Source organism: Saccostrea echinata, unplaced genomic scaffold, assembly GCF_033153115.1.
Source record: "Saccostrea echinata isolate AGI-Se365-2 ecotype Australia unplaced genomic scaffold, CSIRO_AGI_Sech_v1 ptg000057l, whole genome shotgun sequence".
In the NCBI taxonomy this organism is placed as follows: domain Eukaryota; kingdom Metazoa; phylum Mollusca; class Bivalvia; order Ostreida; family Ostreidae; genus Saccostrea; species Saccostrea echinata.
This window is the reverse complement of record NW_026889806.1, coordinates 4,102,004-4,117,171: the sequence shown is the minus strand read 5'-3', so window position 1 is coordinate 4,117,171 and position 15,168 is coordinate 4,102,004. Positions and strand designations below refer to the sequence as shown.

Sequence of the window (15,168 nt, the reverse complement as noted above, 5' to 3'; positions counted from 1 at the left end):
ATACACTTATAGTGCACTTTTAAAAGAGGGTTGATCAATAACCCATGACTGGTATACACTTATAGTGCACTTTTAAAAGAGGGCTGATCAATAACCCATGACTGGTATACACTTATAGTGCACTTTTAAAAGAGGGTTGATCCATGCTAAAGTAATGTCATAACTGCTATAGAATCTTTAATAATCGAAAATTCTCAAAACTTGAAATATTAATACCTCGATCTATTTTGACTTTTGCCCAAAAGTTTCAATCAGATATATGGAATACTTTATAAAATATTAAAATAAACACAACGTTGGGTGTTATCGATCGCCGTGTAACACGGTAAGAATGTACCGACGTCGTTATGATCTTTCATGTTGAATCTGATGATGCAAAAGATTTACGCAAAAAGGAATGAAGTTAGAAACAACATTTGGACATGATTCAAATTATTTTAATGCTACAACTTAAAACAAGACTGTTTATAGCTAAATGGCAGTAAAGATGAGAAAGAAACACGTGAGAGATTAAAAAGATATGCGGATGAACTGAAAATGAGTGCCGAAAAGTAACGTCATAACGACGTCGGTAATAGTCTTACCGTGCGGCGACAGGCAAAACCTTATGTTGTGTTTATCTTAATATTCCAAAATGTATTTTATATAATCGAATGAAATTTAAGGCAAAAAGTCATAATAGATAGGGGTATTAGTATGTCAATTAATGTTGATATCATTTAAATATTAAAGATTTCATAGCAGTTGTGACATTAAATTTGGATCAACCCTCGTATTATCAAACATTTTTAAAAAAAAATGGGGAAAATAATGATCATAATATTTGGTGCAAACGACAAATCCATTGAAATTAGCTCATATGAGACATAAAAAGAGATATCAAACTACACATAGGTCATATGCTCAAGCATATGCTCAAGTATGTAATCATTTTTATAAAGAAACATGGAGATAATCAAGCCCAAAAGTCCATTGAAACAATACAATTTCAGCAGAGCAAAGACGGACATCTAAAAACATGACAGGTGGGATTAGGTGCCATGGATGAATAAGTATCCCCTGTCGACTGGGCAAACGAAAAAATCCGCACTAGACAATTCAGTGGGAAAATAATGGCCTTACAATTTATATGAAAAACGGCAGTCAACATGATTTGACTTAATGATAGATTGTATTATTTTCTGAAAAAGTAATTTTATTGACCATAGATTTTTCGAAATGTTAACCTTAAACGAGACTGTTGATATCCTTGTGTCATAAGCTTGTTTATCAATAGCTTGTTTGAAGACATAAACTCCATACGCAGGCGATAATGGTATATTGCTATATAAATAAGGCAAGTTAACGATAGAAAAGTTGAAGTCATCACGTTTTTTTTTTGTTTTTTTTTTTGAAAAGTTTTGTTTTTAGGTTACCATTAATGTCTTTTTTCTAGTAAAATATCCAAATATCAAACAGATGTTTTAGAACTTTGTGGTATCTTTTATTTCGAGTTAAAAGGGATACATCGAATCAACGTAGGAATGAAAATGAACATTGTTAATTGATAAAACGTTGTCGATATATGTAAAACAATAATAATTTGATCCACATTAGAGGGGTGTCAAAGGACTTACACCAAAATACCAGATGAAGAAAAAAATTCAAGTCATAATACTCGTTGACATCCCTAGAACAAATGAATTGAAATCTACAGTGTACATGTAGGCTATATTACGTAGTTTGTAATCAACTCAAGCATTGTTAACAATTCAGTATGCAAAGATAATGATTTGAATTGTATTTTAGAGGAACTAGGATTTAATTCTGCAAGTTATAATCCAACTTATACCTATAGTTCCCTTTCTAATGAGAAAATTCTTCAAAATCATGTCTGTTTTAAATATTTTTAATATCCCCAACAGTCAAAATGAATTTGAATTACCAAATCTATATTGTTTTCAAAAACTCCATAAAAATCCTTACAAACAAAGATACAATAGCGGGTTTCAGTAAACTACCAAGCCTCTTTCTTTACTCCTCGCTAAAATATTTACAGCAGTAAATGAGAAACCTCAGGAGTACTGTACAACAGTATATTTGAGAAGTGGTGTAAATCAGATGTGGATACTTAAAAACTCCGAGGAACTTTTACAAAATTTGAAATCACAAAATTTTATCAAAAATCAATAACACCAAAACGTACGACTTTTCAACACTTTATACAACCATGCCCGACAATAATTTTAAGTCCAGGCTTTTTGACATTATAGACAGCTGCTTTTTCAATAAAAATGGAACTCGTTAATATGCTTACCTTGTCATTGGTCATTTACAAATTTATTTTGCTAAAAAGCTTGCTAATTGTACACACAAGTACTCTGAAGTTGATATTTAAAAGATAATTGAGTTTCTGATCGACAATATCTATATAGTTTTTGGAGATAAGGTCTTTCAACAATCTGTTGGAATACCCATGGGTACCAATTGCGCCTCCTTGTTAGCAGACCTATTTTTGTGTTCATATGAAGCAGAATTCATTATTATTAAGACTTTGATGGTAAGCTAACAACAAAGCTTTATGATAAACGTGATGACTTCAATTTTTCAATCGTCAACTTCCCTTACTTATGTAGCTATATACTCTTATCACCTGCATTGGGTTTTTGTCTCCCAGTTGATTCGATACGCAAGAGCATGCTCTACGTATGAACAATATCTAAACGAGGCATCTCGTTTGAAGTCATCATTTTGCAAGTTTTATGGTCGATAATGACCTTGTCAGCAAATACAACCTATTATTAAGTCTTTCTTTGGATACCAACATCTTTGACCTTTTGACCTATGAAAGCTCTATCAGCTGCACTAATTGTTAAAAAGTTATGGTCAAGGTTAAAGTTCGGTAAAATTTGCAAAATTGGGTCAAGGTCAAGGTCAAATATGATGGTGCCCAAAGAAAGCTCTTGTCACAAGGAATACACATGTGAAAGATGAAAGTCATAGCTCAAACCAATCAAAAGTTATGGACATGTTAAAGTTTTTGTAGGCAAACAGACAAACAGACGGACGGACAGGGCAAAAACTATATACCCCCGAACCTTCGATACAGGGGGAATAAAAATCAATACTCAGTTTGTCACGGGGATGACTACAGGTTTTTTAATGGTGAACTTTTGCATCATTCTGAGAGACACCCCAGACCAGGGGCCATAAAGGGGGGGGGGGTTCCTACCTATGGATGACCCGAGCTTTCCTTTTAATTTTCAAATCTATATGCAGTATATTTTATTTCTAGACCTTTTCCCTTCATCTTCGGTAACCCAGGACATGGCCGTAGGAACGGGGGGGGGGGGGACACGGGGTGCCGTGCCCCCCCCCCCCAATAATTTTGCCGATATATAGCTTACTGTAGTAAACATAGATACTATAAGCTTGTGCCCCCTCAATAAAACGTCTGATGACCTTTTTTTTTGCTTGTCAGGAAATTTTTGGTAATACCCCCTCAACTGTCAACTGAAAATGTATGGCTATGCCCCCCCTCCCCCCCCCCCCCCCAACCGAATGTACTTCCTACGGGCCTGCGGGAGTACTTCACATCAATATTGTTGTCGATCAATGCCGTTATTGTATTAAAACATACCTTCAACAAAGTAATTTGTTCTTAAAATTCCAGAACATTGGATGACTTATTCTGTTTACCTATCTTTCTTATATGAAGACAGCTGGATAAAAATGATTAATTAAAGAAACAGACAGTATTTACAAGTTTCATGTGTAGGAGCCTGACTTTAAGTTTAAACTGTAATAAGGATGCAAGGGCCTTTGGTTTTGTCCATGAAAAAAATGTACCCATTCATTCCCTGTTTTAAACCAAGAAGTGATATTTTGCGTAGCCAGTCATTTTAAATCATCGATTCTCGTTCAGTATGCAATAAACTTGCCCATCCATAAAATGTATGCGAGTCCATATTGATATAAATACATGTAACAGACATCTCAGTAGGGATCGGTCTTTAAACGTCAATAAAACTTCTTTCAGCTCTATTTTAAAAAAAAAAATACAGAACACATTCTCCTTTCAACAGGGTCTTGTGTTCTATGTGCTTTATATAATGCCCCCCCCCCTCCCCCCTCGTAAATGCTAACAATAATTTAATCAGCAAATATATGAGTGGTGTTTGCGTGTTGGGGGGAGAGGGGAGAATAGATATTTTGCAGCATTTATCATTTTAGCTAGAAGTTGGACGATTTAACAGGATGAAAACTGGATGTATTGAATTATAATAGAATTTTGTTGATGTAACAAATTTATCAGTAGTCCAAATTTTGTAAATCTTTCTTTTCAAAACAATTTATGAAGGAATGAAAATTATCATTTATTGAACGCCATTTGTGTGTTGAGATCCAATGAAGCATGGACTATTTAAACAAGCATATCCAACAATGTTGAACGATCTTTTGAGGTCGATGTATTTGGAAATAACCATTTACGCAGTGTGTAAAAATATTTCCATATCATTAAAAAAAAAATTGTTTTTGTGAGGAATATACTGAACAGGAGAGATACAGAAAGGTAAGCGGGGGAATCGAGGGTATATCTCAAAATATAAAAATAGGTTATTCCATTATACACAAGTCATCAAAATCTAACTATTTTTCGAGCTATTGATATATATTTATTTGTTGAATTTATTGAAATATTTCTTTATGTTTAATCCCGAGTATTTTGATAATAGCCAATATTACTCTACCTACTAACACAGAGAAAAAAGCAAATTTGTTTAAAAATTTATATCAGAAATGTTAATTATTTGTTTTTGTTCATAAGTAAAGTTAAAAAATACTCAAACGCATGCAGAAATATACAAATAAAATAAAGTGACTTGGAGGTCCAACTGACCGGGTGCAAATTGTTCATTTTCATATATATTATATCATAAATGCCATGTATGCACAATGCCACTATCATAAACAATTACTTATAACACTTGAACTTTCTAGAATCGTCGTAGAAAGCGGGCCCGTAGCAACGATTTTAAAAGGGGGTGCGGGTACCCCCCCCCCCCCAAAAAAAGAAGGGAAAAACCTAAAATGTCCAAACTCGAAAATTCTATTTCGTTTGGGGGGGGGGGGGGGCTTTCTCTTACTTTTTGGTACAATTTGCCAGTGTTCGACCTCACAGCAACAAACGCTATAGTATTTTAATAATCCTGTGTTATTCCTACGTACATACTTATTTTTTTTTTTTTTTTTTTTTTTTGGTCTTGGTAGAAATATAGCATGTCAAAATATTCTTTGAAAGTTCTTTTTTTTTCTTTTCTCTTTTTTATTTTATTTATTTTTTTTTTAATTTTTGTTTCTTTTTTTCAGGTGTAATTATTCAATATGGGCCTGTCTTGTGGAGGAAAATGTGTCAAATTTTTCCTAGTTGTCATCAACATAATATTTATGGTACTGTATATTTATTGAACACTCTTCATAGATTGTGTGCTTCAAATGGCTTTTGAAAAACAAAATGCTTGAAAACACATTGGAGGACTTTATTTTTTTTAGATTTCAGTATCTTCTAGTCATTCACACTCCATTCTAATAAAAACGTGTAAAGAAGATGTTATTTAAATCTCCCGTTCAATGACCTTCCAGAAGGGCTGAGATTTTGAAATGTCTTTCGACAGGATCTGATATAGCATATGATCACGACGTTTGTTTTGTTTGGACTGATTTAAAATCCAACTTCAGTATAATACATTTTTCCTGTTCAATGGTTATTGATTTAGTATTTATCATTCAATCCGTGGAGTTAAACTAACACAATTTTATGGCATTTGTAATGCTGACAGGATATGTTAATTATTATAAAATAAGCATGGAACAAACTGATATTCACTTTCTAAATTATTTTTGTTTTTAACTAAATTCTTAATTAATCAATTATAGTTAATACTAATTCTAAAAATGTCCTGTAGTGTAATTGATGGGAACTTTTTGAATGTCCTGTAGTTGTGTAATTGATGGGAACTTTTTGACTTCCTCCATAAGATTTAGAATATTTACAATACATTTTTATTCGCGGGTTCAGCTATGATGATTGTTAACTTCCGATTTTTTTTTAAATATTAAGCCACACTTGTAGGGCAAATTAGTTAAAGGATTCCGAACGCATTCGTTTATAGTAGCTCAGACACACAGTGTAGAAACGGACTAGGGTAAAGTGCGTTACCCTAGTCCGAGATAGCGATAGGCAAAACGCTTCACATTTTCTCGTACAAATATATGTATTGGTGATTTCTAGCGTTAAGTATTACTTTATTTTGCACCAATCTGTCGGGCAGCTTCAGTTTTACATGCTCCGTTGAAGACTGTTTTCAACTTTAGTGTAATTAAAAAGAAAATGCACGTCAAAGTTTTGCTGCAGACTAGGATAAAGTTTCTGAACGATTTATTTACGATTAGGGAAAAGTTTTTTTTTGAGACTAGGGTAAAGTTATTTATTCTACAACCTAATTGTGCACGATTTTGATTTTTTATCAGCTTTATACAATTAATATAGTTGAAAAGGGTTTTCTCGAAAATGTTCAAGAACTGTTGCTTCCACAAAGAGGTCATACCGATTGCAATTTTTTTTTTAATAACCAGAATTTTCATACAAAAAAATTATTCTTATTATGAACGTTATATTTTCTGTTTCAGGTGCATACATTATTTTCTTGTTAGATAAATAAACATGTATAAATGATGTAATAAATTTATTTAATTTAACTTTAAATATCGTTTCCTGTATAAATCTAAATCCACTTTGCATCTTTCAATCCCCACTTTGGGTAAAATCATCGAAATCAGTCAACAACCTACGTCAAATTTGCATATGTTGGTACTCGACAGTAACAGAGTTAAATCCGCATTGTGAGTAACTGAAATAAACTTTTATCAACTGAAATGCAAAAATAACTGTTAGCATGCTCAAAGTCCACTTAAACAATACAAATTGTGAGAAGAGCAAACAAGGACCTCTGAAAACATCAGAGGTGGGATCAGGTGCCATGGGGAGTAGGCATCATCTTTCGATCGATCACCTCAACCACGTATCCTTTTTTAAATCAGATAATCGGAAAATGTGTTCACTATTCAGTAAGAAAATAATAAACTATCAAAAGCCATCAGTCAACATTCGATCTAACAATATAATGTACTATTTGCTAACAAAATCATTGCATTGACCATAGAATATACGAAATGTTGGCTATAAATGAAATTGTTAATACCCTTATTATCAACTTATTCGTCAGCAGGCTGTCTCGTTTTAGAAATTGTTCGTATGAAAACATGCTCTTGCTCATCGAATCCACTGGCGACATAAACCCTAACTGCAGGTGAAAATGATATATTGCAACACAAATAAGGGGAGTTAAATTGATGATAGAAGAGTTGGAGTCATCACATTTATCATAAACTTTTAAGCTTAGGTGTTAGTTTACCATCAATGTCTTTTTTGAGTAAAACATCCAAATATGTATTGTCAGAATCGGTGATATATTTTATTGAGTTTAATGGGACATATCAAATCAATGTCTGAATAAAAATGACTATTATCAATTGACAAAACATCCTCAATATATCTTACTGTTAAATTGAAGGTCACAGCAAGAGACTTCTTTTTTACATATGATCGCTAGTTTATATGCAAACAAGTGTTGGATTTTGTTTTAAAGTATAATAATGTAGATTGTAAAGATATCGAATATTGATCAGTCTCATAAATCCGTAAACCAAACCAAACATATAAATGTATTGACAATGTGCAATGGTGACGACATAGCTCTATCAATATCTATTTACAAAATGATTTGACAAATATGATTTATTAAAGTAGTCGAACTAAACACCTCCATCACAAAAGAACGCACTTTTTGTTTGGAAAGAATTTCTATGCGTTGCTAAGGAGATTGAACTTAGTGCATGTTCTGATTTATTAAGAATAATTTATTGAATGGATGAATACCCATTTTTTTTTCTTAGTTAAGAATATTTTAAGTACTTAGGTGCAATTTTTATGAAAAAAACTTACACAAGTTTTATGAATCTAAGCCCAGGTTAATCTGCATTTATCTTGCTCTTGGACAAATACTTTGCCAAAGTTTTCTCAAAAGGAACAGCAAAGTTTATTTTGCCTTTTTTTCTCAATCTAGGGTTAAGCGTATAAGTACTAGTAAAATAACATTTTCTGTATAACATGCAAATCTAACTACAAATAAGTAATCGAGAGAGAGAGTATACACATAATTAAGTTGATGACTAAGGGTATCAACCATCTCGTTTAAAGTCGACATTTAACAAATTCTATGGTTGATACAATGACCTTGTGTGCAAATACAATCTATCGTTTAGTCGAATGTTGGCTGACGTCCTTCATAATGGTTAGGCCATTTTTTTCCATTTACTTGATCATGACAAAGAGTACACGGCAGGTTTTACTGGGTATGCTCACTCCTCCATGGCACATGATTCCACCTCTGTTTTCACTTTTCAGAGGTCCATGTTTGCTCTGCTCATAATTTGTATTGTTTAAATTGGATTTTGAACATGAATTCTGTTCGTTATTTTCACATTTAATAGAAGATACTTTAATTGATCTGTTAATATTTGAAAAAGTTTTTCATCGTTTCTAAATCATCAGAACACAGTTTTCAAGACTCAATTTTTTTTATAAAGTTAAACAGAAACATAAACTAATTTAAACAAAATAAGGCAATTGTGCTCTTCCAGAAATTGTCAGCGCACTGAGAATTTTTCAATTACATAGTGTTTGGTGCAATGAATTATGAATTTACTGGCAGAGTGCGTGTTGCGTCTGCTGAAATAGCATTTTTTTTAACCCCTAAAAGAAGCAAAATGACATTTTACACATGCTTTACCCTAATCACTCAAAGAGGTCACAAAATCTTTACCCTAGTCGTAAATATGCGTTACCCTAATCTTGGTCAAATTTTCTACCCGTAATTTGGCTTTAATCAGCGCAGATCATGCAAAATTTTTGCAAAAGTTACGTACTTCTGCTTAAAATACTTATAACAAAACCACCCATTTCATAATGTAAGCCTGTATCATGCGTAAACTAAGTGCAAAACAAGCTTATCTTTTTAAAAAGATTGGTGAGCTAGCGCTGTAGCATAATAAAATACAGAAGAACCATTTGTTAAATTTGCTGAATCGATTAATTATCAATAAGAAGGCACATTGGAGCACTGGGGGGGGGGGGGGGTCATAATTCAGAATGGTGAATCTAAGAGTGGGCTTCACGTCGGCAATGGCATAACTCCTAACTGTGCTTTAAGCATTCTGTATTCTACTGTAATTTCAATTTGGAGGTGAAAAAAAGGTCAGTAGAACCAATGAGCACCTAGTTTAAAATATTCCAGTGCGGTACTGTTTTTTTTTTTAGTAATCGCATGTTCTCGGAACTTTCCGGCAAGCTCGGTAAACATATCCGAGGTTGCGGCGGTTTTCCAAACTTGCCGGAAAAATCAATGAAGGTAGATTAGAAAAGATAGGTACTCATTACAATTTTAGAAATAACAGTCTTCTTTTTATAAGACCCGAGTAACTGTTACTTTTTGTTCATTTACGTGCAGGATAGACAACAAAACACGAAACTTCAGATCATATGTATTTTCAGATGATAAAAACTAAACTGACATGTCTTTCCGACATACTCTGAAAATATTTTTTTCCGAGCTTGCCGAAATTATCCAGGAAGGTGGTGCAACTGTGAGAAAAGCTAGATGTCTAGAATCTTATGCATTATATGACCTAAGTTTTTCTTGTACTTTTACGTGTAGGTTAGACAATAAATTAAAAAAAAATCAGAATCCGGATCTAGACTGGTATTGCCTGTCTCTAACTTAAGAAATGTATATCGCACATATCAGACAGGAAAGGCTAGTGTAAATTCTGATCATATCTATATTTGTATGGCAAAACGAAATTGTTATCGCACAGTCTATCTACAGTAGTTTTCCCAGAATGCCCGACCGTGAAGTCGAGCATGCGTATTCCAGAAATATAGAATAACGTAGTTGCTAGCGCTCGAGAGCGCTAGCAATAATCGAAGCGTATAAATTTGCCTGTCGCCAATTTGGAGTAGGGTAAGGCATTTTACCCTAGTCCGTTTCTACTGACAAGTTCTAAATAATACGGCTAAAATTAAGTCACATTCAATCTACATATTAAGGTAAAGATTCTCAAATTATTGTCATTCGATTCATCACCAAGTACATGTATACACGCATTCTGACCTACCTTTAGCTGGTAACAAAAACTTACCTAACAAGCATACCATACATTTTAAGGACGGCACGTTATCTTTACGATTTTTAGTTGCTCGGGCTTGGAATCCTTATTCCCGGAATTTTGATGTTGGCTGATGTTGACGTCATCAATGACGAAGTACTCCCTTTACTGCAACAGCTGTCATTCGGTGCGCTAAATGTGGGGGACCTGGCCAAGGGTCTGTCTGTGACGTTGATCGTTTTTGGCACCTTCGTCCTAATTGTCTCCACACTGGGCTGTTGTGGCGCCTTCTGTCAACAGAGGTGCTGCCTGATCATCGTGAGTTTTCCATAGGTTACAAAATTTACATTCTCGATCGTTATTATTCTGTTGAGTTTCACATTCAAATACTAGAAAACAAAATGAGAAATCAAAATTTTCTTTAGATTCTAATTTACCATATTAGTACCATTGCTGAAGATAAATTTTCTTAACAGTATGCCATTCTGGTGTTGGTGTTCTTCCTGGCAAAGCTGGTGGTCGTCATCTTGTGGTTTGTTATGAACGACAAGGTAAATCAGGCAAACCACTTCAATCATCAGTATAAAAAATGTGAAATAGTGATGTTTAGAAACTCAGAATCCTGTATTATATAGATGATTATAATTCATGTCGCTTTTATTATGGTATTCAGATCCAAAGTTGGATGAAGACAGAACTTTTAAAACAACTTCAGACCAACTATAAAAATGACGACCTGAATACGCATGAAATTTCAACTGCTTGGAACTATATGTTCATGTCTGTAAGTGTTTGCTCTCTCTCTCTCTCTCTCTCTCTCTCTCTCTCTCTCTCTCTCTCTCTCTGTGTGTGTGTGTGTGTGTGTGTGTGTGTGTGTGTGTGTGTGTTTACAAAACATATTCATTTCACTGCAGCTCTCTTGCTGCGGCGTCAATGCAGTAACCGGAACAACAAATGACTTTGACAACTCTGTATGGATCAGTAGTGCCGGAAGTAAACATATCCCAATATTCTGTTGTACTGGAATCACAGCCTCGAATTACGCCTCACAAACTAACACTGCGTGCACAGACACTGTCACATCAGGCTACCACACTAAAGTAAGTATCTTCAATTTGTGTTTATGTTACTCAGTCACAAAAATTAGATGTCGCGGATTGATTTTAAACATAGGAAATCTCGAATAAATGCTGTGCAGTATAATAGTTGGTTTATAGTGTTTAGCTGATCGGATAAGAAGTGGGTTAACTTCTAAGTCTACCTTCCTGGAAACGAGCTTTGTATAAAATTATTGGAAAATGCATTAAAAATAGCTTGAATTTTTCCTTACTAAATAAGTATTTATGCAGGAAAAATCACATTTCATATTTTTAAGTGGATCTCATGGGATATTTTTTGACCACTCAGCCTCCTTAATTGGGTTTGATTTATATGAACCGATGAATTTTAAAGTAATTCTTCTGAGCTTAAATCTGCAAATTTGTTTTTTTTTTAAAAGATCATGTTGAATTTTATACATATTTTAGGGTTGTTATGATGCCACGTATGATTCCCTGAGCAGCTATAGCACAGCGTTTATTGTTGTCGGGGTCTGTACCCTGTTAGTCGAGGTAAGAATCATACCAGGTTTTGTATCCTGTTAGTAGAGGTAAGATGTATCTGTCAGGGTACGAGTCTAGAAGAGATAAGAATCATACCAGGTTTTGTATCCTGTTAGTAGAGGTAAGAGGTATCTGTCAGGGTACCAGTCTAGTAGAGGTAAGAGTATCTGTCAGAGTACCAGTCTAGTAGAGGTAAGAGATATCTGTCAGGGTACCAGTCTAGTAGAGGTAAGAGATATCTGTCAGAGTACCAGTCTAGTAGTGGTAAGAGATATCTGTCAGGGTACCAGTCTAGTAGAGGTAAGAATCATACCAGGTTTTGTATCCTGTTAGTAGAGGTAAGAGGTATCTGTCAGGGTACCAGTCTAGTAGAGGTAAGAGTATCTGTCAGAGTACCAGTCTAGTAGAGGTAAGAGTTTTCTGTCAGGGTACCAGTCTAGTAGAGGTAAGAGATATCTGTCAGAGTACCAGTCTAGTAGATGTAAGAGTATCTGTCAGAGTACCACTCTAGTAGAGGTAAGAGATATCTGTCAGGGTACCAGTCTGGTAAGAGATATCTGTCAGAGTACCAGTCTAGTAGAGGTAAGAGATATCTGTCAGGGTACCAGTCTAGTAGAGGTAAGAGATATCTGTCAGAGTACCAGTCTAGTAGAGGTAAGAGATATCTGTCAGAGTACCAGTCTAGTAGAGGTAAGAGGTATCTGTCAGGGTACCAGTCTAGTATAGGTAAGAGATATCTGTCAGAGTACCAGTCTAGTAGAGGTAAGAGGTATCTGTCAGAGTACCAGTCTAGTAGAGGTAAGAATCATACCAGGATTTGTATCCTGTTAGTAGAGGTAAGAGGTATCTGTTAGGGTACCAGTATAGTAGAGGTAAGAGGTATCTGTCAGGGTACCAGTCTAGTAGAGGTAAGAGGTATCTGTCAGGGTATCAGTCTAGAAGAGGTAAGAGGTATCTCTCAGAGTACCAGTCTAGTAGAGGTAAGAGGTATCTGTCAGGGTACCAGTCTAGAAGAGGTAAGAGATATCTGTCAGAGTACCAGTCTAGTAGAGGTAAGAGGTATCTGTCAGGGTACCAGTCTAGAAGAGGTAAGAGGTATCTGTCAGGGTACCAGTCTAGTAGAGGTAAGAATCATACCAGGATTTGTATCCTGTTAGTAGAGGTAAGAATCGGTCAACATAATAAAATGCCGTATTATTTTTCTAAAATTCTAAGCTGTGTATTTCTGTAAACAAAAAAACAAAAACAAAAACAAAAAAAAAAGAAAAGAAAAAGAAAAAGAAAAAAAAAGAAAGGAAAAAAAAGAAAAAAGAATTTTTTTGCTTGTAAAAGGTAATTATGAATACATAGAAATACTTTTAATTATATGCTAAAAATATAAGTCTCTATCTTAATTGTAATTTCAATAAACATCACATCATTCATTTTAAAGAGAGGAAGTGTATAGTTCGAAGACTGTTTAATGCTTCAACTATAAATTACAACAACAAAAAAAGTTAAGTAATTGTTAGCAGGAAGTTTATTGTCCACCATAACAAGGCTTTCTATTCATTTTTCTCCTTTCACTGTCATTTTGTCCGTGTGTAACACTTTCGATTCAGGACAAAATCTCCGAAAGCCTTCGGGCTTTTGCACATATCCTTATGGCCTACACAAGTTCACTATTGATTTTTGAGGTCAAAATGTCGAAGGTTAAGGTAATAAATACATACATTGCAAATAACAGTTTCCAGATGATATCTTGTTTTCTTTGAGCTTTTCTCAATGAAATGTAATATCACAACCCCTTTGGCCTAAAAAAGGCCACTATTGCTTTTCAAGTTCAGAAATTCATACATTCTGTTTGTGCGTAACACTTTCGTTTCCGAGCGATATCTTAAAAGTCCTTTGAGATTTTGCAATAAATTCCCTATGGCCTAAAGAAAAGATTCCTAGGGCTCTTGATGATGCGATCAAGAGTTCAAAGTTCGAGGTCGGAAATTCATATATTGCAAAAAATGGTTTTTGGATGATAACTTTAGTTCTCTGAACATTTTCAATGAAGTTGATTTTAGGTCAAATGTCCAAGGTCAACGTAAGAAAATTATACAATGCAAAACTTAAAAAAATGGTTTCCAGAAGAAAAATTTAGTTTTCCTTGAACTTTTTTTCTATGAAATTTTATAATTCCCACTGAGATTAAAGAAGACCCCTTTTGATTTTTTGGTCCATAGGATAAGGTCAAAAATTCATTTCTTGCATAAAATGGTTTCCTAATGATAAGTTCATTTTGCGGTTTTACATTGAAATTTCATACCTTTATTCAAAGCTTTTTCAATGCAATTTAAAGTCTTGAATTTCGCTCACTAAAATGAGACCTTTATTGACTTATTGACTTTAAGGCCAAAACCTGAAAGGTCAGAATTGACCTTTTTTCTTTCTCCATCTGCATATTTTTTTTTCGGTTCTTCCACCCTCTTCTTTTTTTCCTTAACAGGGGACGCATATTCTCTAAATTAACCCTATTCATATTATTTGATATACGTTCATTTGCAAAATTGATTATTTCCTTGAAATCAATGTGTTCCGTAGAGTTAATTTAGGGTACATGTTCCATGTCAGTAGTGTTATTTTTTTTATCATTATTATTATTATTATTTTTTTGTATTTTCTTTTTCTGTTTCTTATACCGTTTAACATTTTCCGAGTTGGACAAAATATAAATATGATAAATATTGTATTGCAGATTGTTGCGTTCATTGGGGCCATTATAATCATTAAGAACGGCGGCGAGGACGGAAAGAGTTTATCCGGAGCCGCCAAAATGGTGTAGCAGGAAAATTAATGACTGTGTGTGCCTAACAAGCTTCATTCCATCCAATACAGAAAAATCGTAGTGCATATTTTGTCTCAGTATCTTGATCCAAACTTTGATTCACCTTTATTGGTTTTTCTCATTTTGGCAATTTTTTAAGCTATATCATGTATGTATAACATTTGTTTTATAAAGTGCCATATATTTAAATCACACTAAAATCACAATTGCATATATATTTTTACAATAACAAAAATGTTGTTATAAAATTTGCTCCGAAGTTACGCAAGTTGTTTGCTATAATGACCACAAAAAATGTTCTGTGTGACGTAGCACACACACACACACACACACTCTCTCTCTCTCTCTTAAACGTTATATCTTGACGCAATTGTTAAAATAAATAGTTTATTGATTTGAAGCAAATTTCATTAACAATGTCATGTACATAATATCATTCGTGTTATAATCAAAAGAATAAAATAAATATATCACAGATATACTGAA

The 15,168-nt window shown here is 34.0% G+C and overlaps 1 protein-coding gene across 1 annotated transcript; it reads left to right on the top strand.

The window, feature by feature from the left end:
- Positions 1–4,303: 4,303 nt before the first annotated feature.
- On the top strand, positions 4,304–15,143 carry LOC133174238 (tetraspanin-9-like). Its single transcript, XM_061309316.1, has 8 exons — positions 4,304–4,552; positions 5,350–5,430; positions 10,354–10,584; positions 10,743–10,817; positions 10,940–11,050; positions 11,181–11,366; positions 11,793–11,876; positions 14,593–15,143. Exons 2-8 carry the CDS (start codon positions 5,365–5,367, stop codon positions 14,677–14,679), a joined length of 840 nt encoding a protein of 279 aa, XP_061165300.1. The 5' UTR covers positions 4,304–4,552; positions 5,350–5,364; the 3' UTR covers positions 14,680–15,143.
- The last annotated feature ends 25 nt before the right edge of the window (positions 15,144–15,168 follow it).

Bases quoted from the DNA above. Each gene is read 5' to 3' on its own strand.
- LOC133174238 (XM_061309316.1), top strand. From the start codon at position 5,365: ATGGGCCTGTCTTGTGGAGGAAAATGTGTCAAATTTTTCCTAGTTGTC. The intron at 11,051-11,180 runs GTAAGTGTTTGC...ATTTCACTGCAG, and splicing joins GGAACTATATGTTCATGTCT to CTCTCTTGCTGCGGCGTCAA. The intron at 11,367-11,792 runs GTAAGTATCTTC...TACATATTTTAG, and splicing joins CATCAGGCTACCACACTAAA to GGTTGTTATGATGCCACGTA.